The 25,018-nt window shown below is 39.8% G+C and overlaps 1 protein-coding gene across 4 annotated transcripts in view; it reads left to right on the top strand.

Moving 5' to 3' along the window:
* The window catches only part of LOC126293387 (F-box/LRR-repeat protein 7-like), a 162,913-nt gene extending 144,979 nt beyond the window's left edge, over positions 1–17,934 (top strand). For all 4 annotated transcript variants that reach the window (XM_049986595.1, XM_049986596.1, XM_049986598.1 and 1 more), the window contains one exon: positions 17,336–17,934. In XM_049986595.1, the coding sequence (XP_049842552.1) occupies positions 17,336–17,558 (223 nt within the window). In that variant the 3' untranslated portion in view covers positions 17,559–17,934. The remainder of the gene's footprint in view (positions 1–17,335) is intronic.
* Positions 17,935–25,018: the final 7,084 nt, after the last annotated feature.

Here is a 25,018-nt window from a genome sequence, read left to right on the forward strand (position 1 = left end):
AGAGACAGAGAGAGGACTGTGTAGTATCTGCTTACAAGATTAGCAGCAAACGTCTTTAGTGTATCACATTATGTATGCATTAATGGGTAATACCATATTTACTCTAACTTAAGCCGCACCTGAAAAATGAGACTCGAAATTCAAGGAGAGAGAAAAGTTTTAGACCGCTCCTCCGAATCGAAATAAAGTTGGTACATTGTAATATGAGACACAATTTAGGTCGAATGAATGACGATACAGCTATAGTAGTTTGGTTTGAGTCATAAGCTTAGCAGTTAAGCTTTACCAGGTAGCCATTGCTATGTGTCAAGTGCTGCATCCCTATTTGTACGGGTACCCTTTCTTTTTCATGTGCTTTGACTGGTTTGACTTGATTGCTTATTTTTCTTTGATTTGATGTACCATTCTCTTTGTTACAGGTGTTTACGCCACTCTAAGCTAAAAATGCATTACTGTACTGTGTCATGCATTGTTTGTTGCATTCTGATAATGAGTGTTTACGACCTGTCGTCGCTTGCGGCATGGCTTTCTTCTGTGCACGCTACTGCTGCTTATAATACATAAATTAAATAAAAAAGAGAGGAATTGTCTCATTAGCAAAACAATGGCAAGAGACTGCTATTTGTTGTTACTTACAATGCTGCTTTCTTTGATAATGATCAATAAGAACCAAATAATAGAATGCGTATGATAGAAGATGTTCTGAACGAGAGTTTAGCAAAAATTTTTCTCCATTTGAAAATTTTTGCACACACCTCTTTAGTACATTACATTCTGCACAGAAATTAGTCATCTTAGATTTAAAAATCTAGTCAATTGCCTTGCTTCATTTCTGACTGAATCACTATTAGGCACATGAATAATACAAATATAAACATGACATGATATGTGTATTTTTCCGCATTTGCTGTTGTCTCACTCTAGTTTCGTAGTTTATCAGACAGACCGGATTTAAATGAGATAGCAGCAAACACGAAAGAATACATGGCAAAATGTTTATATTCTTATGGTGAAGAGAATACTGCATGGGATTCACAATTAATAAAAGTTCCTATTAGCAACCATCTCTTCTCACAGGTAGGAAAAAATTCAGAACGTAGAGATTGCCATATTGACAAACATCCCAAACAGTCTTGCCAGTCAGATTTTCATAGTATATTGAAATGCTGCTACATTCGAAGATGAACAATACAGAATTCGTGTTTACCGCATTGGATAATGTATGAAAATGCAGTGGTCGAAACTCAGGGTGGAGAAAACAGCTCGTCTTCCACCTTTTTTTCTAATTTATTTACTGACACAAAGGTTTTGGTGCCAGTATTTATTTATCTTTTTGCCTGCGAAGCACTACATATATTCGACAATGAGAAGTTAGTTGTTGCAGCACTTGCTGACATTTTTCAGAACTTCTGCTTTGCACTCGATTCTAAGCCGCAGCCGATTTTTTGGATTACAAAACCAGAAAAAAGTGTGGCTTGGATTTGAGTAAATACAGTAGTAAGAAGTGATATGGAATATGGTGATCAGGCAAAAACATTATTAGGAAAGGTGCACAGAAGGCTTAGATTTGTTGAAAGGGTGCTGGGAAAGTGATTTATGTCTGCATAGGAAATTGCACATGATGCACTAGTGCAACCTTTTATGTTGCTGTAGATGTTCATAGATACGGTACCGTCCCAAAGTGTCGCAAGTGTTGATGACGTACGTCTCTGGTTCCTGCACTCAGAGAACCATTCGATGTAATGTCAGTCAGAATTACTGCTACTTCTCTGAATTGCACCTGCTGCTGTTCTCTTAGTTGGTATCCCCAAGGGGTGTCACAGTTCTGTGGCAGTCTGTATTCTGTGGAGTTATGTGCTCATTCCTCTTGTACTTGGTGTATGAGTCTCAGGATGACCAAAAAATCTAGAAAAACTGGTGGAACTTTTTCATCTGGGAAAAGTCCAGCAATTTTTTAGAACTGTGGGAATTTTTCAGTGTTTTAATTTACAGGTCAATTTTTGTAGTTTTGACTGATAAGAACTGAAACTCTAATGAATAATTTTACTTTAGCCCATTCCTGCAGAATAATAATGCAGCAATAAAACATAAACCAGAGAATAATACCAAAACAAAACTTAAGCTGCAAATAAAATGCACAATTTACAACAAAATGCAATGCACTCACAAACATCTGCTGACAGCAAAATGTGTCATAGGCTTGAGGACGAAGACTGTGAAAACTTTGTAAGAACAAACTGCTTTCGATAAGAGTGACATCACAGGTGTTTACATTTCTAACAAGCTGTGGGAAAATACTGCAAATGGTGATTTGAGAAGCATTGCTTTCAAAGTGAATTTCCTTTTACACAAGATGTATTATGTCATGTGTGAGAATATGCGATGAATTTCTTAAATCGTGGAGTGTTTCATTATTGTTCGAAACTTAAACATTTTGAGGGCCAGCCACTTTAAAAAAAAATTGGGGTCCAGAAGGCCAGCCATTTGTGACATTATTTAAAATTTTAAATGTGCAGTTGTTTTAAACACATGCTAAAAAAAGACCAAGGTTCAAGGTTAGTTTTTCATACTTATTACAGTTCTTTTACAGATCACAGATTATGCAAAAACAATGACAAAAGTATAATTACCCTTAGAAAACAAAAAAAGTGAAAGATGAGTTCAGCAATTTCACACATAATTGGCTTTCTAATGAAAAGGTCAAAGTTTTCTGGCACATGCCGCAATTGTAACAATACCTGTTTGCTTCTTTTCTGCTCATTTTACCAGTGAATTGCCTCATCTTCTTCGTACCGTGCTCTGAATACCTGCTGTCGTCAGCTGTTGAGATATGTGACACAAGCTATGATTGGCTACCAAAAGTGCATTTTGCAGTACAGTCTAAATTTCATTGCTTCAGAAGCTACTGTGCTGTATTTTCTGGAATTTGTATTTATACATGTTGCCCTGTATCAAAGAGCTTTCCAGACATATTGTTTTCTTGGTGGATTTTGTTTCCTAAAGTGCCGGAAGTTCTGTGATGGTGGATAAAACCTTTACCATTCAAAGAATTGAAAAGTCTTAGAGCTCCGAAGGAAACTATAATGTCACTTAACAAGGAAAAACGTACTTTCCTTCATGGTATAGTACATTTTTACCCAGAAAAGTGTATTTTTAATGGGGAAAAATCCATATTTTTCTTTTTTTTTTTTCTAAACTGTCTGCTTGTACACTCTGTTGTCAAATGTATTTAAATGCAGCAGCTCATTAAAATAGTGGCCCTGGTGCATCTCCATAATGCTTTGTGTCATTAATACAAAACCCCCAAAGGAAAAAACATCACATACCGTATTTACTCGAATCTAAGCCACATTTTTTTCCAGTTTTTTGTAACCCAAAAACCCGCCTGCAGCTTAGAATCGAGTGCAAAGTAAGTAGAAGTTCTGAAAAATGTTGGTAGGTGCCTCCACAACTAACTTCTGCCGTCGAATATATGTAGCACTACACAGGCATGCTTTACAGCCACAAAGAGAAATACTGGTGCCAAATCTCTGCGTTAGCAAATAAATTTTAAAAAAAGTGGAAGCCAGGCTTTTTTTCTCCACCCCGAGTTTCGACCACTGCATTTTCATACATCCAACAAAGTAAATACAAATTCCGTATTGTTCATCTTCGAATGTAGCAGCATTTCAATATGCTACGAAAATCTGACTGGCAAGGCTGTTTGGGATGTTTGTCAATATGGCAATCTCTACGTTCTGAATTTTTTCCTACCTGTGAGAAGAGATGGCTGCTAATAGGAACTTTTATGAATTGTGAATCACATGCAGTATTCTCTTCACCATAAGAATATAAACATTTTACCATGTATTCTTTCATGTTTGCTGCTATCTCATTTAAATCCTGTCTGTCTAATAACCTACGAAACTAGAGTGAGACAACAGCAAATGCGGAAGAATATACATATCATGTCAGGTTTATATTTATATTATTCATGTGCCTAATAGTGATTCAGTCAGAAATGAAGCAAGGCAATTGACTAAATTTTTAAATCTAAGATGACTCTATTTTCTGTGCAGAATGTAATGTACTAAAGAGGCATGTGCAAAGATTTTCAAATGGAGAAAAAGTTTTGCTAAACTCTCGTTCAGAACATCTTCTATCATACGCATTCTATTATTTGGTTCTTATTGATCATTATCAAAGAAAGCAGCATTGTAAGTAACAACAATTAGCAGTCTCTTGCCATGGTTTTGCTAATGAGACAATTCCTCTCATTTTTATTTAATTTATGTATTATAAGGGCAGTAGCGTGCACAGAAGAAAGCCATGCCGCAAGCGACGACAGGTCGTAAACACTCATTATCAGAATGCAACAAACAATGCATGACACAGTACAGTAATGCATTTTTAGCTTAGAGTGACGTAAACACCTGTAACAAAGAGAATGGTACATCAAATCAAAGAAAAATAAGCAATCAAGTCAAACCAGCCAAAGCACATGAAAAAGGAAGGGTACCCGTACAAATAGGGACGGAGTGCATGACGCATAGCAATTGCTTAACTGCTAAGTTTACGACCCGAACCAAACGGTAGCTGTATCATCATTCAGTCGACCTAAATTGTGTCTCGTATTACAGTGGACCAACTTTTTTTCTACTTGGAGGTGCGACCTAAACCTTTTCTCTCTCCTTGAATTTCGAGTCTCAAATTTCAGGTGTGGCTTAGATTTTGGAAAGTTTTTTTTTTTCCTTGATTTTGAGTCTCATTTTTCAGGTGTGGTTTAGATTCGAGTAAATATGATAGATTGAGGTTAGTGGAAGAGTGTCCTTGTCATATTGGTCATTAGCAACAGTCCAACAGTTGAAGACCTCAGTGTTCGACTGTGCTTGTACAAAAACATCCCATTGTATAGGGACCCAATGTTGTTGCCAAATAAGGTCTTCAGTGTCACCTTTTAACTGATGGAAAAATAAAGAAAAAAAATTTAGTGTGTATACCTGACATTGGGACACAGCACAGAAATAGTTTTATTTTGGGATTTTGCATATACATTCTTCTGCTTAGTCCTGTGCATCTTAATTGTCACATTGGATAGGTCTACTGCAATCACTTTGTATGGTACATGGAATTGTGTAGCTAGCTTCTTAGAATGATGCCTGCTTACGGTTTCGGCAAACAAAAGAAGCATCCTAAATAGTCTTTGACTAACCAACTCGTCATGTGAGCCTTACCAGTTTCCTCAATTTCTTTTACCCTTTTCATGCTACTGGGTGTGCTACTTGAATTCTAGATGGATGATCTACATTGTTGTTGTTGCGGTCTTCAGTCCTGAGACAGGTTTGATGCAGCTCTCCATGCTACTCTATCCTGTGCAAGCTTCTTCATCTCCCAGTACCTACTGCAGCCTAGATCTTTCTGAATCTGTTTAGCGTATTCATCTCTTGGTCTCCCTCTACAATTTTTTACTCTTCACGCTGCCCTCTGATACTAAAATGGTGATCCCTTTATGCCTCAGAACGTGTCTTACCAACCGATCCCTTCTTCTAGACAAGTTGTGCCACAAACTCCTCTTCTCCCCAATTCTATTCAATACCTCCTCATTAGTTACATGATCTACCCACCTCATCTTCAGCATTCTTCTGTAGCACCACATTTTGAAAGCTTCGATTCTCTTTTTGTCCAAACTATTTATTTTCGATGTTTCGCTTCCATACATAGCTACACTCCATACAAATACTTTCAGAAACGACTTCCTGACACTTAAACCTATAGTCGATGTTAACAAATTTCCCCTCCCCCCAAGAACCATGGACCTTGCCATTGGTGTGGAGGGTTGCGTGCCTCAGCAATACAGATAGCCATACCGTAGGTGCAACCACAACGGAGGGGTATCTGTTGAGAGGAAAGACAAACGTGTGGTTCCTGAAGAGGGGCAGTAGCCTTTTCAGTAGTTGCACTGGCAACAGTCTGGATGATTGCCTGATGTGGCCTTGTAACAATAACCAAAACGGCCTTGCTGTGCTGGTAGTGTGAATGGCTGAAAGCAAGGGGAAACTATGGCCGTAATTTTTCCAGAGGGCATGCAGCTTTACTGTATGATTAAATGATGATGGCGTCCTCTTGGGTTAAGTATTCCGGAGGTAAAATAGTCCCCCATTCGGATCTCCGGGCGGGGACTACTCAAGAGGATGTTGTTATCAGAAGAAAGAAAACTGGCGTTCTACGAATCGGAGCGCGGAATGTCAGACCCCTTAATTGGGCAGGTAGGTTAGAAAATTTAGAAAGGGAAATGGATAGGTTAAAGTTAGATACAGTGGGAATTATTGAAGTTCGGTGGCAGGAGGAACAAGACTTTTGGTCAGGTGACTACAGGGTTATAAACACAAAATCAAATAGGGGTAATGCAGGAGTAGGTTTAATAATGAATAGGAAAATAGGAATGCGGGTAAGCTACTACAAACAGCATAGTGAACGCATTATTGTGGCCAAGATAGATACGAAGCCCACACCTACTACAGTAGTACAAGTTTATATGCCAACTAGCTCTGCAGATGAAGAAATTGAAGTAATGTATGATCAAATAAAAGAAATTACTCAGATAGTGAAGGGTGACGAAAATTTAATAGTCATGGGTGACTGGAATTTGGTAGTAGGAAAAGGGAGAGAAGGAAATGTAGTAGGTGAATATGGACTGGGGCAAAGAAATGAAAGAGGAAGCCGCCTGGTAGAATTTTGCACAGAGCACAACTTAATCATAGCTAACACTTGGTTCAAGAATCGTAAAAGAAGGCTGTATACATGGAAGAAGCATGGAGATACTGACAGGTTTCAGATAGATTATATAATGGTAAAACAGAGATTTAGGAACCAGGTTTTAAATTGTAAGACATTTCCAGTGGCAGATGTGGACTCTGACCACAATCTATTGGTTATGACCTGTAGATTAAAACTAAAGAAACTGTAAAAGGTGGGAAATTAAGGAGACGAGACCTGGATAACCTGAAAGAACCAGAGGATGTACAGAGTTTCAGGGAGAACATAAGGGAGCAACAGACAGGAATGGGGGATAGACATACAGTCAAAGAAGAATGGATAGCTTTGAGGGATGAAGTAGTGAAGGCAGCAGAGGATCAAGTAAATAAAAAGATGACGGCAAGTAGAAATCCTTGGGTAACAGAAGAAAAATTGAATTTAATTGATGAAATGCGAAAATATAAAAGTACAGTAAATGAAGCAGGCAAAAAGGAATACAGACATCTAAAAAATGAGATCAACAGGAAGTGCAAAACGGCTAAGGAGGATTGGCAGAGGGCAAATGTAAGGATGTAGAGGCTTATCTCACTAGGGGTAAGGTAGATACTGTCTACAGGAAAATTAGAGACCTTTGGAGATAACAGAATCACTCGTGTGAACATCAAGAGCTCAGATGGAAACCCAGTTCTAAGCAAAGAAGGGAAAGCAGAAACGTGGCAGGAGTTTATAGAGGGTCTATACAAGGGCGATGTACTTGAGGACAATATTATGGAAATGGAAGAGGATGTAGATGAAGATGAAATGGGAGATACGATACTACATGAAGAGTTTGACAGAGCACTGAAAGACCTGGATCGAAACAAGGCCCCCGGAGTAGACAACATTCGATTGGAACAACTGACGGCCTTGGGAGAGCCAGTCCTGACAAAACTCTATCTGGTGTGCAAGATGTATGAAACAGGCGAAATACCCTCAGACTTGAAGAAGAATATAACAATTCCAATCCCAATGAAAGCAGGTGCTGACAGATGCGAAAATTACCAAACTATCAGTTTAATAAGTCACACCTGCAAAATACTAACGCGAATTGTATACAGATGAATGGAAAAACTAGTAGAAGCCGACCTCGGGGAGGATCAGTTTGGATTCCATAGAAATGTCAGAACATGTGAGGCAATACTGTCCCTATGACTTATCTTAGAAGCTAGATTAAGGAAGGGCAAACCTACATTTCTAGCAATTGTAGACATAGAGAAAGCTTTTGACAATGGTGATTGGAATACTCTCTTTCAAATTCTGAAGGTTGTTGTTGTTGTTGTTGTCTTCAGTCCTGAGACTGGTTTGATGCAGCTCTCCATGCTACTCTATCCTGTGCCAGCTTCTTCATCTCACAGTACCTACTGCAACCTACATCCTTCTGAATCTGCTTAGTGTATTCATCTCTTGGTCTCCCTCTACGATTTTTACCCTCCACACTGCCCTCCAATGCTAAATTTGTGATCCCTTGATGCCTCAAAACATGTCCTACCAACCGATCCCTTCTTCTAGTCAAGTTGTGCCACAAACTTCTCTTCTCCCCAATCCTATTCAATACCTCCTCATTAGTTACGTGATCTATCCACCTTATCTTCAGTATTCTTCTGTAGCACCACATTTCGAAAGCTTCTATTCTCTTCTTGTCCAAACTAGTTATCGTCCATGTTTCACTTCCATACATGGCTACACTCCAAACAAATATTTTCAGAAATGACTTCCTGACACTTAAATCTATATTCGATGTTAACAAATTTCTCTTCTTCAGAAACGCTTTCCTTGCCATTGCCAGTCTACATTTTATATCCTCTCTACTTCGACGATCATCAGTTATTTTACTTCCTAAATAGCAAAACTCCTTTACTACTTTAAGTGTCTCAATTCCTAATCTAATTCCCTCAGCATCACCCGATTTAATTGGATTACATTACATTATCCTCGTTTTGCTTTTGTTGATGTTCATCTTATATCCTCCTTTCAAGACACTGTCCATTCCGTTCAACTGCTCTTCCAAGTCCTTTGCCGTCTCTGACAGAATTACAATGTCATCGGCGAACCTCAAAGTTTTTACTTCATCTCCATGAATTTTAATACCTACTCCAAATTTTTCTTTTGTTTCCTTTACTGCTTGCTCAATATACAGATTGAATAACATCGGGGAGAGGCTACAACCCTGTCTCACTCCTTTCCCAACCACTGCTTCCCTTTCATGCCCCTCCACTCTTATGACTGCCATCTGGTTTCTGTACAAATTGTAAATAGCCTTTCGCTCCCTGTATTTTACCCCTGCCACCTTTAGAATTTGAAAAAGAGTATTCCATTCAACATTGTCAAAAGCTTTCTCTAAGTCTACAAATGCTAGAAACATAGGTTTGCCTTTTCTTAATCTTTCTTCTAAGATAAGTCGTAAGGTCAGTATTGCCTCACGTGTTCCAACATTTCGACGGAATCCAAACTGATCCTCTCCGAGGTCCGCATCTACCAGTTTTTCCATTCGTCTGTAAAGAATTCGCGTTAGTATTTTGCAGCTGTGACTTATTAAACTGATAGTTCGGTAGTTTTCACATCTGTCAGCACCTGCTTTCTTTGGGATTGGAATTATTACATTCTTCTTGAAGTCTGAGGGTATTTCGCCTGTCTCATACATCTTGCTCACCAGCTGGTAGAGTTTTGTCATGACTGGCTCTCCCAAGGCCGTCAGTAGTTCTAATGGAATGTTGTCTACTCCGGGGGCCTTGTTTCGACTCAGGTCTTTCAGTGCTCTGTCATACTCTTCACGCAGTATCGTATCACCCATTTCGTCTTCATCTACATCCTCTTCCATTTCCATAATATTGTCCTCAAGTACATCACCCTTGTATAAACCTTCTATATACTCCTTCCACCTTTCTGCCTTCCCTTCTTTGCTTAGAACTGGGTTGCCATCTGAGCTCTTGATATTCATACACGTGGTTCTCTTCTCTCCAAAGGTCTCTTTAATTTTCCTGTAGGCAGTATCTATCTTACCCCTAGTGAGATAAGCTTCTACATCCTTACATTTGTCCTCTAGCCATCCCTGTTTAGCCATTTTGCACTTCCTGTCGATCTCATTTTTGAGACGTTTATATTCCTTTTTGCCTGCTTCATTTACTGCATTTTTATATTTTCTCCTTTCATCAATTAAATTCAATATTTCTTCTGTTACCCAAGGATTTCTAGCAGCCCTCGTCTTTTTACCTACTTTATCCTCTGCTGCCTTCACTACTTCATCCCTCAGAGCTACCCATTCTTCTTCTACTGTATTTCTTTCCCCTATTCCTGTCAATTGTTCCCTTATGCTCTCCCTGAAACTCTGTACAATCTCTGGTTCTTTCAGTTTATCCAGGTCCCATCTCCTTAATTTCCCACATTTTTGCAGTTTCTTCAGTTTTAATCTACAGGTCATAACCAATAGATTGTGGTCAGAGTCCACATCTGCCCCTGGAAATGTCTTACAACTTAAAACCTGGTTCCTAAATCTCTGTCTTACCATTGTATAATCTATCTGAAACCTATCTCCAGGGTTCTTCCACGTATACAACCTTCTTTCATGATTCTTAAACCAAGTGTTACCTATGACTAAGTTGTGCTCTGTACAAAATTCTACTAGGCGGCTTCCTCTTTCATTTCTTAGCCCCAATCCATATTCACCTACTATGTTTCCTTCTCTCCCTTTTCCTACACTCGAATTCCAGTCACCCATTACTATTAAATTTTCGTCTCCCTTCACTATCTGAGTAATTTCTTTTATTTCATCGTACATTTCTTCAATTTCTTCGTCATCTGCAGAGCTAGTTGGCATATAAACTTGTACTACTGTAGTAGGTGTGGGCTTCGTATCTATCTTGGCCACAATAATGCGTTCACTATGCTGTTTGTAGTAGCTTACCCGCATTCCTATTTTCCTATTCATTATTAAACCTACTCCTGCATTACCCCTATTTGATTTTGTGTTTATAACCCTGTAATCACCTGACCAGAAGTCTTGTTCCTCCTGCCACCGAACTTCACTAATTCCCACTATATCTAACTTTAACCTATCCATTTCCCTTTTTAAATTTTCTAACCTACCTGCCCGATTAAGGGATCTGACATTCCACGCTCCGATCCGTAGAACGCCAGTTTTCTTTCTCCTGGTAACGACATCCTCCTGAGTAGTCCCCGCCCGGAGATCTGAATGGGGGACTATTTTACCTCCGGAATATTTTACCCAAGAGGATGCCATCATCATTTAATCATACAGTAAAGCTGCATGTCCTCGGGAAAAATTACGGCTGTAGTTTCCCCTTGCTTTCAGCCGTTCGCAGTACCAGCACAGCAACGCCGTTTTGGTTAATGTTGCAAGGCCAGATCAGTCAATCATCCAAACTGTTGCCCCTGCAACTACTGAAAAGGCTGCTGCCCCTCTTCAGGAACCACACGTTTGTCTGGTCTCTCAACAGATACCCCTCCGTTGTGGTTGCACCTACGGTACGGCCATCTGTATCGCTGAGGCACGCAAGCCTCCCCACCAACAGCAAGGTCCATGGTTCATGGGGGGGGGGATTCTGAAGGTAGCAGGAGTAAAATACAGGGAGCGAAAGGCTATTCACAATTTGTACAGAAACCAGATGGCAGTCATAAGAGTCGAGGGACATGAAAAGTAAGCAGTGGTTGGGAAGAGAGTGAGATAGGGTTGTAGTCTCTCCCCGATGTTATTCATTCTGTATATTGAGTAAGCAGTGAAGAAAAAAAAAGAAAAATTCGGAGTAGGTATTAAAATCCATGGAGAAGAAATAAAAATGTTGAGGTTCACCGATGACATCGTAATTCTATCAGAGACAGCAAAGGACTTGGAAGAGCAGCTGAACGTAATGGACAGTGTCTTGAAAGGAGGGTATAATATGAACATCAAAAAAAGCAAAACGAGGATAATGGAGTGTAGTCGATTTAAGTCGGGTGATGCTGAGGGAATTAGATTAGGAAATGAGACACTAAAGTAGTAAAGGAATTTTGCTATTTGGGGAGCAAAATAACTGATGATGGTTGAAGTAGAGAGGATATAAAATGTAGACTGGCAATGGCAAGAAAAGCGTTTCTGAAGGTCAACATCCAGGAAGGTGGCTTGGGTTTTGGAGAAGGACCAGGTGAAATTCAGTTTTGAAAAGGAGTTAAGGTTATGCAGGAAATTAAGGAGTGTTTCTTCACCATGAGTCCAGACCACAAAGATGTCATCTATAAACCTATTCTAGGCCAGGGGAATCAGCTTTTGGGTCTTCAGGAAAGCCTCCTCCATGCGACCCATGAAGAGGTTGGCATAGGACTGCGCCATTCTGGTTCCCATGGCCATTCCTCTGATTTATTTATAGGTCTGGCCTTCAAAAGTTAAGTAATTAACATTTGGGCATTTTGTCACGGTAAGATGTGTATTCTTCATGTAGCACACTCTTAGTTTTCCATTTTACTTGCAGGTACAGCCCCTAATTTCTCATTGAATTGTGGTAGCAAAATGTCTGAGAGCCTTTTGCTTCTTCTGCCTTCACATGTCACTACCCATCTACCCTCACGTTTCTCTTTAGCTTTCAACAGTCTCTAGCCATGTGACCCATCTGCAGACAATATCATCGTCTTCCCTCTGTGTTACTTAGAGTTTAGACTTCCTTCACTCTCAGGAATAGATCCTTTTTATTTTAAATGGAGAGTAGGGGACTTTCCTCCCATAATGCCTCTTCTGCTGTGGCACCTATCCTAATTTATTCATCCTAGCTTTATACAGTTGTCCGAATCCTACCACTTGCTAGGCCCCGCACGGTGCGATCCTGTCCCAGTATCCGTACCACTTCTGATGCACCTCGGAATTGTGCTATCCCCCGTGTCATTGCCCCCTGAACTGTGCTGATGCTGTAGTTCTGCTGGGTTCTTTTGCAGTCCCTCAAGTATTTCTTCCACTCACAGCCCCTCCTGCAACTCGTCTGGCCTGGACAAGACCACCAAGTTAGCGTTGGGCTCTCGGGATGGCTTCTGCTTCTTTTTTACCTGTTCCACATTCCCCATCACCAATCATCTTGCCGTTGCAATGCCTCTCGGTGTTAATAAACCAAAATAGCTCCCAAATTAGCTCCCGTGCCCTCGAAATATAAATTCAGAAAATGTCCCAAACCTCTCCACAAGTAGTAATTTACGAAATAGAAATAAGAGACAAATTGAGGGAAATCTATAGCAGAAAAAATAATAGGAGAAGAAAAGAATTTTAATCATAAATTTTGGAAGCATGGGAAGGGGGGGGGGGGGGGAGAGAGAACGATAGAAATTGTTAAATTATTAGTTATTATATATGAGAAAATCAATATTTACTAAAGTATAAATAGACACACAATGCAATTATGATACTCCATTCTCTATCCTCTAGTCTGTTCGAAGTCAATTAGGACATACAGCTTTAGGAAGCAACAATAAGAGCTCTATTAAACCAGGGCACAAGAATAAATTGTGACGAGATTGTTTTTTGGGAAGCATTAATTTCAGATCAGAATCAGAATTTTTGTCATATTAGAGGAACGGGGAGGTAATCAATAATCTCTCTGACTTTAACGTCACTTCACGTGAAGATTTAAATATTTTACAGAATTAACGACTTTTGGACAGATTCAGACTTTGTGTTGTGACAGTGGAAAAGCTTTACTTCACGTGACTGGTAATCATAGTTGGTGACAGTTTATGGATATTAAACAGGATCAATCTTTTTATCAAAAGTGACGGAACATTGTTTAGTATCTCTGATGTTGACGGGATTCCAGATTAGATACTTATTCAAAGAACCCCTTTGGATGCAATCGTGTGAATGAACTGATTTACTAATAATTATTCTTAAATAAAATAACGTGTTAATTTGAAACTGACTATTCGTCTTGAACTTTACTTTGATTTAGGTTCATCAATAATTAGGTTACATGATTTTCACCAAGAATAAACTGCAGACTAGTAACTGAAACAAGTGAACGAGAATCTACTGGAAACACTAGTATTAATTTACTTACGGTTTTTTCCTTAAAAACTGGGAAGACAATACGTGTAGTGACTCACTGGGGTTAATTTAAAACAAAACCCCTCAATACCAGTCAATGTATAGATAAATTAACATTCCTACTTTCATGCAAGATACAGAAGTTGGGATAGAAAAAGGGTTACTACACCGTACACGGTGTGAAGGATAGTCTTTCGGCCTGTGTGGTGCAATCGGGCTGTCGATGACAGCGTGGACTGAAGCCTACCGAGTTACCTTTAATGGAGTGAAAGGAAGAAAGTCTCAAGGATGCTTAGCCCACATGATTCTGGAGTGGAGAGAAGAAGTTGTTGGCTTTGTAGGAAGTGAATAAGGCTGCACACAAAAGAGGTCGTACGAATAAAAGAGAGAACATTCTTTGGAGAAGATTCGTGGAGTGTAAGAATGTGCTCTGAGGAAGTACTTTATATTGTGTGAACAAAAAGTTCAGAGCATATTTTCTGGAGTTCATTCTCACTATCTGACATCCTGATCGAGACTGTTCTCAGTGCCACACCGTGCACAGAACATACTCTTTATCTTGCATTTCATTCAGCTTGCTCAAATATGCAAACTATTCAATGTGCAAATATGGAACTATTGTAGCCTCACTGAGTTTGGGATGAGTTGCATAACATTTTGTTTTCACTTTTTTTTTGCAGCAACAGATTATTAAAAAAATTATGAAAATATATTGTCTGACAAAAATTTATGAAAATACATTTTCTGACAATATTAACAAATTTTCAACATCCAGGGAACTTTTTTTGTTATTGAAGTTAGGTGAACACACAAAGCAAATGAAATTTTAAGAATACGTCACATTATCATCTTCTTTAGACTGTAACTCGAGAGTTTTCTAACACGTGATAACCCCGATTAAATGGCACATAATATTCCGTTGGCATGTCAAGTGCTTAAGTGGTCATCTTGTGGTTGTGTTATGAGAAACAGTTCACTAGGTTTCTAATAAACCAGTTGTTAATTTTTCTGGGTCGCCTACTTATTTCTAGCATAGCAAAATGGAATGTCTGTTCTGTGTGAAAATATGATGAACATCTGAAAAGGTCAGTGACACCTTTCTCTGGTGTGAACCTAGTCATCTTACACACCATTCAGAAAACTTGGGTCTGGTAAATAGCACAAAATGTTTTCATTTTTGCTTTATGATTTTTGGGAAGAAAGTTCACCAGCTTAATAATGTTTTTACTGTTAAACCCATATAATAAACATACAGTTTCACTCTTCAATATTTCTTTGGGTTACGTATACCTTTTTTTCCTTCTAACAAACATAAATTTATTAAATTACTAAAAAGAAGTGGTAAGACTTAACGTCTACAGAATTTACTGAGCTTTAAGTATGCTACCGAGCTCATGTCAAAAAGGGGATAATTTTCTCTGCTCATGAGAAACTTTGCTGTGTTTATTCATATGAAATTGGAGAATGTTCTTCACGATGAGCAAGGTTCCCCACCTGTTTACTCAACTGAGAACACTCTCAGGTGAAATACATACTCACTTTCTTTATTTGTCTGATTTTGATAACATTCTCCAAAATTCTTAGAATTAAGTACTTCCTCTATGTTATTTATACAATCCAAGGATTGAAATTAAGAACAACTTATATCTTTGCAAATCACGCCGCCATGCTGGCAACCCCCCCCCCCCCCTTTTCCCTCTCTCTGTGCCACACCTCTTTTTTCACTTTCCTCAAGACTTTTTTTTAAAAACAAAGATGATGTATCTTACCAAACGAAAGAGTTGGTATGTTCATAGACACTAAAACACACACACACACACACACACACACACACACACACACACACACACAAAATTCAGGCTTTCGCAACACATGGTTGCTTCTTCAGAAAAGAGGGAAGGAGAGGGAAAGATGAAAGGATGTGGATTTTAAGGGAGAGGGTAAGGAGTCATTCCATTCCCAGGAGCGGAAAGACTTACCTTAGGGGGAAAAAGGGACAGGTATACACTCGTGTGCACACACTCATATCCATCTGCACATATACAGACACAAGCAGACATATGTAATGGCAAAGAATTTGGGCAGAGGTGTCAGTCGAGCCGGAAGTACAGAGGCAAAGATGTTGTTGAATGACAGGTGAGGTATGAGTGGCGGCAACTTGAAATTAGCGGAGGTTGAGGCCTGGTGGGTAACGGGAAGAGAGGATGTATTGAAGGGCAAGTTACAATTTCCAGAGTTCTGATATGTTGGTGTTGGTGGGAAGTATTCCGATAACCCGGACGGCGTAACACTGTGCCAAGATGTTCTGGCCATGCACCAAGGCATGTTTAGCCACAAGGTGATCCTCCTTACCAACAAACACTGTCTGCCTGTGTTCGTTCATGCGAATGGACAGTTTGTTGCTGATCATTCCCACATAGAAAGCTTCACAGTGTAGGCAGGTCAGTTGGTAAATCACAAGCGTGCTTTCACACGTGGCTCTGCCTCTGATCGTGTAAACCTTACGGGTTACAGGACTGGAGTAGGTGGTGGTAGGAGGGTGCGTGGGACAGGTTTTACATTGGGGGCGGTTACAAGGGTAGGAGCCAGAGGGTAGGGAAGGTGGTTTGGGAATTTCATAAGGATGAATCAAGAGGTTACATCCTTTCGTCTTTCCCTCTCCTATCCCCCTTTGCTGATGAAGCAACCGTTGGTTGCAAAAGCTTGAATTTTGTGTGTGTGTTTGTGTTTGTTTGTGTGTCTATCAACATACCAACTGTTTCGTTTGGTAAGTTACATCATCTTTGTTTTTAGAGATATTTTTCCCATGTGGCATGTTTCCATCTATTATATATGTTACGTGTGTGTAGTCAGTTCCAACTCTCTGTTATCCCATGAACCAAAGCATGCCAATTTCTTTGGTCCTGCACTTACTTCTGTAGGCTTTCCAGGTTGGAGCACATTATTTCTGTGATGCCATTGATTCATTTCATCCTCTGACATCGTTTTTCTAGTGCCTTCGATCTTCCCCAGCATTAGAGTTTTTTCCAGTGAAATATATCTTCTCATCATGCCTCCTAAGTAGGTCAGCTTTTGTAGCATCAGACCCTCCTGGGAGTGCTCTGGTTTTATTTGCTCTAATATTAACCTATTCATTCCCTTTGAAGTCCATGGGGCTTTAAGAAGTTTCCTCCAACACCACTATTCAAAGGAGTCTAGTCCTCGCCATTTATTCCACATTTCTAATGGTTCAGGTCTCACATCAGTACATCACAAGTGGAAAGACTGTAGCCCTTACAGTACAGATCTTTGTTGCTAAAGTTATAACTCTACACCTCAAAACCTCGTCAAGGTCTGACTTTGCCTTTTTATCAAAGAACAAGCATGTCCCGACTTCGTGGAGACTCTTGCTGCTCGGTAAAAGACAGTGTCAAAGCTTGACGAGGTTTAAGGAGTGGAGATAACTTAAAGCCTTCAGTAGTGTTGTACAAACATTCACAGCATAGAGCAATCTCAGTTTGTTGGTCACATTGTCACAGTAACAGCAATGCTCCTTTTCTTTCACAGGGAGCTGAGTGTCGAAGGGTGTGAAGGTGACCCCAAAGCCACAGACAGGCTGACTGAGCAGATGCCCAATCTCGTAATTCGTGGCAGCATCCATGCTGCGCTACAGCTTTTCTACTTTGGGGCACCTGAAGACAACAGAGTCAATGCAGACGAACGTTCGGAGAGTGACGAAGACAGCGACAGTGATAGTAGCGTCGGCGGCAGTGACAGTGAGAGAGGGTGAGAGCATTGCATCTGTGTGTATAAAAGTGATGTGGAATTTATGGGAAAGTACAATTGTCAGTACTGATTACATGCCTTGTCAACATAGGAAGAAACTGTTTTGAAGGAATATAACAAGTAATTTTGGAAATGTATAGAAGGAACTGTAATGTTGTTTGAATACTTGCTGTAATAATCTACAGTAATGTTTGATTCTTGTTGTAACAACAATGGATTTGCAATGACATCATTTCTTTAAATGATAAAATGGCATCACTGATCATGTAGCAATTTGTAAATAGCATTGACAATGTTTTTTTGCAGTAAGTCAAATTTAAAAACTTCTGTGTTATTATGAATCTGTGAAACAATAATAAATGAGAACTGATATTCTGTTATTTTAAGCTTTAATTAAATTTATCAGGATACTACTAGTTACCATTTTAAATATTAAATTTCTTTGAAGGAACCCATCTTGCATTTAAAAATACATGACAGACTGTACTTTATGAATGAACCACACAGAACTGGTGTAATATTGTACAGTATTTATTATTTTTTGCTCAAGCCAGTTTTCGGCTGTTATGCCATTGTCAGGTACGAAGATAAGTAAGTGGTAAAGTGAAATTGGTTGGATCAAAGATTTTAAACTAGTGCATGTAAAGAGTACCTCCATTTCCAGAGGTGAAGAATGTTAATGTTAGAAGAAGGAACAGTAGTAGTATTAGTAGTAGTAGTACTAATGTGGCAGAATACCTTGAAGGGCTTGTCATGGGTTAAGACTCTTCCACATTTGTCTGTCCATAGCCAGTCTTTTCATTTCTGAGTACTTGTCTCCTTTGATATTGTCCAGCATTTTATATCTTCTTTTTCCTCTTCCACCATTCCTTCTATTCCTACCTTCAATAAGCAGTCCCTCCTCAAACAATGCCTAGTCCAGTTCCATTTTCTCTTTCTGATGACTTTCAGCATGTTTCTTTCTTCTCCAACTCTTCTTAATACTTCTTCATTCCTTACTTGGTCTTCCCATTTCAATTTTTCCATTCTGCTCCATATACACATCTCTAGTGCCTCCAATCTTCTTTAATCTTCCTTCCTCAATGTCCAGGTGTCCGCACCATACACTGCAACCCTCCAGATGTAACATTTGGCAAGTCTTTTTCTCTTTTGTTTAGTGGTCCACAAAGTAATTTGTTTCCTCTAGAATCCTTCTTTTGCCATTGCAATTCTCTTTCTAATTTCTGTTGAGCAATCCATTTCATCCATTATTATACTTCCCAAATAATTGAAGTTATTCACTTGCTCAATTTCCTCTCCTCCTATTTTCATACGGAATTTTCTCCCCTTTCTTCCACTTACCATACTTTAAATTTTCTTCTTGTTAATCTTCATTCCATATTCTTCTAAATTTGTGTTAAGATCATTTAACTTTTATTCCATCCTCTTGCCATCTCTGCCATCACAGCCATGTCGTCGGCAAATCTTATACACTCTACTGTCTGACTCCTTACACAAACTCCAAACAGACAATGAGAAGAAGAGAATTGTGACTGTCATTGGCTGTTTGTACACCATGTACTCGTATATTTTTTGAAATACCTGTAAAATAACAGATGTAATGCAGTGGGTAATAATAGACAATAACAAACCTAGTAGAACTGACATTTTATTGGTGGTCACCTACAGTGTTGATTTACAAAATTCTTCCTCTTCTTATACATTTCTTTCAAGAGGTCTACTTTTTCTGAGGTTATTTCCAAAGTCAGTGAAGGTATTTTAAATCTGACTTGTAACTCCAAGGAATCAGCATGGGTTTCGAAAAAGACGGTCGTGTGAAACCCAGCTCGTGCTATTCGTCCACGAGACTCAGAGGGCCATAGACACGGGTTCACAGGTAGATGCCGTGTTTCTTGACTTCCGGAAGGCTTTTGACACAGTACCACACAGTCGTTTAATGAACAGAGTAAGAGAATACAGACTATCAGACCAATTGTGTGATTGGATTGAGGAGTTCCTAGATAACAGAACGCAGAATGTCATTCTCAATGGAGAGAAGTCTTCCGAAGTAAGAGTGATTTCAGGTGTGCCGCAGGGGAGTGTCATAGGACCGTTGCTATTCACAATGTACATAAATGACCTGGTGGATGACATTGGAAGTTCACTGAGGCTTTTTGCAGATGATGCTGTGGTGTATCGAGAGGTTGCAACAATGAAAAATTGTACTGAAATGCAGGAGGATCTACAGCGAATTGTCGCATGGTGCAGAGAATGGCAATTGAATCTCAATGTAGACAAGTGTAATGTGCTGTGGATACATAGAAAGATAGATCCCTTATCATTTAGCTACAGAATAGCAGGTCAGCAACTGGAAGCAGTTAATTCCATAAATTATCTGGGAGTATGCATTAGGAGTGATTTAAAAAGGAATGATCATATAAAGTTGATCGTCGGTAAAGCAGATGCCAGACTGAGATTCATTGGTAGAATCCTAAGGAAATGCAAACTGAAAACAAAGGAAGTAGGTTACAGTACGCTTGTTCGCGCACTGCTTGAATACTGCTCAGCAGAGTGGGATCCGTACCAGATAGGGTTGATAGAAGAGATAGAGAATATCCAATGGAGAGCAGCGAGCTTCGATACAGGATCATTTAGTAATTGCGAAAGCGTTACGGAGATGATAAACTCCAGTTGAAGACTCTGCACGAGAGACACTCAGTAGCTCGGCACGGGCTTTTGTTGAAGTTTGGAGTACATACCTTCACCAAGGAGTCAAGTAGTATATTGCTCCCTCCTATGTATATCTCGCGAAGAGACCATGAGGATAAAATCAGAGAGATTAGAGCCCACACAGAAGCATACCGACAATCCTTCTTTCCATGAACAATATGAGACTGGAATAGAAGGGAGAACTGATAGAGGTACTCAGGGTACCCTCCGCCACACACCGTCAGTATGGATTAGATGTAGATCTAGAAATGTGTATTTTTGTCACGAAATGTGTTTCATTTCACTGAAATGAAATAATATTAGTGGTCTTAATAAAACACACATACTATGTGGCTTGCTTTCTCCATCTATAAACAGTTCATGTAAAAGATGTTGATTTTAGTACTTAAGATCTTTGCTGACATCAGGAAATGCCATCTACTTGCAAGCTTTTTTTAGATATTTCCTCATTTAGACTATTGTTTCTTGTACCATTGCAGCAAAGACAGATTGTCAACTTACATTTTAACTTACCCTTGAGATCTCAAAATTTCTGAGGGAAAATGCTAAAACTTTTCAGGAAATCAGGAAAAGATCAGGGAATTTCACTTGGGGAAACTTGCAGCAACCTTGGATGTGGTTAGCCACGAACTTGTCTAGTATGTCTGCCCCCACATTTCCACGCACTCAGATGTCGGCCCACTGTCGCACGTGACTGACCCGCAAATCTCGATATTTCACGACTTGACTGGCCAGCCAGACGCAGTTTCTTTCAGACTTAGTCAGGTGCTGACATCGCTGCCTCACAGGACCTGTGTCCTCCTCAGAGATTACTCAACACCTCACACAGTTCACACCCCTCACATATCCTTCCAGGCTGATAACAACACGAAACAGAAAAAAGACTGACGCTCTCTGGTGGCCATTTGTCTGTCACAGAGAATCACGACTCTAATTATTTACATATTTGCCAGTGGTGTGGAAGTGTCCGTGTTACATTGTCATCGAGCCAAGTCAGTTGTCGGGCAGAGGTCAAGATGCAGCATACGAGTTAGAGGAGATGTGTTACTGTAGCTCCATTTACAGCAGATTTTATGATGGAAAAACTGTTAATGAAGATGAATTTTATAGTAATTCAATAAAGTTTATGTTCTGAAATTGGTTCTGAGATGTGCAGAAATCACCTGTGATCCTCTTTATTCATTGTAACAATGCTATGAAAAGGATAGTTGCTATTCACCGTATAGCGGAGATTCTGAGATTCGATAGGCACAACAAAAAGACTACCAGAAAGTGAGCTTTCAGCCAACAAGGCCTTTGTCAGAGATAAAACACCCACGCAAACACACACACAAATGCAGCTTGCCCGCACGATGCCAAAGCCAGAGACTGCAGTCATGTGTGTATGAGTTGTGTGCGTGCTTTTGTGTGTGTGTATCTTCTATCTCTGACAAAGGCCTTGTTGGCCCATAGCTCACTTTCTGGTAGCCTTTTTGTTGTGCCTATCTGCGCCTCAGCATCTCTGCTATACAGTGAGTGGCAACTATGCTTGACATAATATTTGCTACATTCCATTCTGGATTCTCTTTATTGATTCTTCTCTTAAAATCTGTAGTAAAATAGTTCCATATTACATGAAAAATCATAATGTTGTCAATGTACTGGGAAGTTTAACTAGGAAGAGGTTCAACATATTACTTGTAGGTGGAACTGTGGTCTAATCATATAATATTAAAAGACTATGACCAAGGTGTGGACGGTGCCAAGGAATTGACATATCTCACTTAGAATAAATACAGCGCAAATAGTTTGGTGAGATTAACAGAACACTAGACTGAACTAGAATTAACCTTAATAATACTACACTAGATCTTGGAAGACAATGAACTAACTTCCCACCCAAAATTCTGTAACCACAGGGCGGGAGGATGAACTACCAAAACACAGGAGTGCAACTGTACACAAATAACTACCAAAATACATCACTACACCAGTTGGCAACAATGCGAGGAGGAATTTACACTGTCAGAATTGCACCAGTGAACAGAATAGAGGATTGCCACAGTGGTGGCTACAGGGCAGGAAAGACGACTGGCTGAACTTAATCCCAAAGGACGATCAACTTGAAACATTCACACTTCTTTTCTCCTTTCCCTCGCCGCACGTCATCATTTGTCCGGGAGTGCTGTGCACAATTCTGAGCCGTCCCCAGTCATTCAGGCAGACACCGACCCAGCCGAACTGCTCCCGGATTCAAACCCTCGCCGAACGGCAGCTCCACCGTCCCATGATGGTTGCTGTTTGTTTGTCTTTGTCGACGCAGCCGATGAATAATCTGCCATCCGCTTCCCGCAGACAACCAGTGAAGAGCGGACAGAGGGACCCTACCAGGCCGGCGTTCCTCCACGGGTAGAAGTGCGGGTTCAATAACAACACCCGTATGCGGAAGGCAGGATGTCGATGTCACCAAAGCAGACACGAAGGCCACTGTGCGATAACCTCCTCCAGGGTGACCGCGCTCACCTATAAATAATACAGGCCAAAGAGTCTGCTGTAGTAAACACGTGAGTCGGTTGTTTTACCAACCTACGGTTTCTAAATACACCAAAGACAGAACTCGCAATCGATAGTGAGTACACTACGGGCGTGAGTTCAAACGAAAGAGCTTCATAAAAGACCAACCCAGAACAATTGCAGAAAAACGAAATAGAAGTGAAGCAATAAAAGACTGCAACAAGATGCTCGAGACCAATCGAGCCCAAACACTGCCGATTACCAAAAAATATTCGCTCCACATGACGCTCAGGAAAGGAGCCATGGGAAGATGGAAGTACACATGGGTCAGTAGGTATTATACTTGATTTACACTGATAACTGCTCCGTGGAAATCAAGGTATCTTATTTACTGATTAAATATGTGTTGTTGTTTTTTTTTTTTTGTTTGTTTTCATTATTTGACTAGGTGAGAAGCTTGGTGTTGTCCACATATTATTTTTTACTTATAAGCGTTTTTTGTATACAATGTTTGAAGCAGTGTGATTGGGGACATGCACAAAGAGACTATTTGCTTCACTAACACAGGAGAGAGCCACATAAAGCTGGCCATACAAAAAGCAACTGACTCTAAGATCCACGTCTGCAACACACAGCATCTGGCATTGTGTTGCATAACCTTCAATTGTACATGTTTAAAGGGAAGTGATAAACTGATAAGAATAAGTGGGATTTTTGGTGTAAGAAGTCCCTCATTTGTGCTGATTCCCACCAAATCTTCTGTTTGTATGATGTTATGTTGCAGAGAAATAAGTTAAAGCTTGTGTGAGTGAGGAGGTTTGAGGAGTGAGATGATGCGTGACATTCTCGATCGGAGCTATGTTGCGCTTCACTCTTGAAAGAAGCTTCGAAAGAGCGAGTCAAAACCTGATTTCTCGATCTGCTGCAAGCCCTCCCTCGTGATCTTTATTGGATTCTTTAGACGGCATAGACCTCATTCTATTAGCCATTCTGGTGTAATCAGAAAGACTTGGCTGTTTTCTAGGCATTTTTATTTGCAAACAAAATGGAATTGGAATGTAGTGAGCAGGCATCCAAATGAAAATGCAGATTTAACAACTCGTTTTTTCCTAGCAAAGAATATAAATAAAACCTGTTCAAAGAAGTGCACCACTGTTGTTTTACAATACACAGAGTAAAATCAGTAAATCTGAATATCCTAGCCAAGCAATTTCGTAGTTAGTTTGTATACCTAAAGACGAGATTGCAGTGTTCAATTCTGTCACCGAGGTAAACTTCCTCATGGAGTCAACAATAACTAACTTGGTTCTCTGGTGTACTACTCTGTAATGATTAACACCCGGACTAATAAGCTGTGCAGACAATTTAGGATAACAGTTTGTTACAAAATACATATAGGGTGTTTAAAAATGTTTCAAATACTTTTAGAGGTGGTAGTACTCATCAAAACAAGAAAAATAAGTCGAATAAACATGAGTCCGCAAACGCATATTTTCCGAGATACACGTGTTTGTAGGAATGGCTGCGTGATGCTTGGTTGTGGATAGAAGCACTGTCATTGTGTTGTGTACATAGTTCCACTTAGTCAGTGCGTACACAACTTTCACACTAGAGCGCACCCTGCTAAGCACAACAGTGCAGGCGCAGCGCTCGTCCATCTCCACACTACGAGATGGCGCTGCCATAGAGACGGACCAAATTCTGCTTGTGCCAATCCGCATATTAATATGTAACACAGCCAATGAGATTGCTGCTAACGTAGAACCTTTTCTCCTCACGGATCACACTTGTGCAGTGATACATGAATGTGCGAGGTATTATATTGAGTGTACAGACCTCCAATTAGGCAGTCTGCATTAGTCTGTACCAGTCTGTACGAGTTCTACATTTGTCTGTACCAGTCTATAGTCAAGTTTCAGTCCGCGCCTAATAAGATTACCATATTCCTGTACATAGCCATGAAGATAAATGTATAGACACTTTTGTCAAGTATCAGAGATACATGTGAGAATAAGATTAAGGTAGCAATACCCAGGGAACTTCAGATTGTCAATTGTAAATAGCATCCAGAACCAAGTTAAGTAATTTGTAAGCTTGTTATTATTTTAATAAATGTGTATGAAAATTAATCAATTTCTATTTAAAGTTGGTCACCGTCAATCTGCTACTCTAAGCGTGCAAGTGGCATTTCTATCGTCTGACCTAATGGCAGAAGATAAACACGTCATGATAAGACCACGAGACATATTGCTGACACTCACC

The sequence above is a fragment of the Schistocerca gregaria genome, chromosome 10 (genome assembly GCF_023897955.1).
Source record: "Schistocerca gregaria isolate iqSchGreg1 chromosome 10, iqSchGreg1.2, whole genome shotgun sequence".
NCBI classification, from domain to species: domain Eukaryota; kingdom Metazoa; phylum Arthropoda; class Insecta; order Orthoptera; family Acrididae; genus Schistocerca; species Schistocerca gregaria.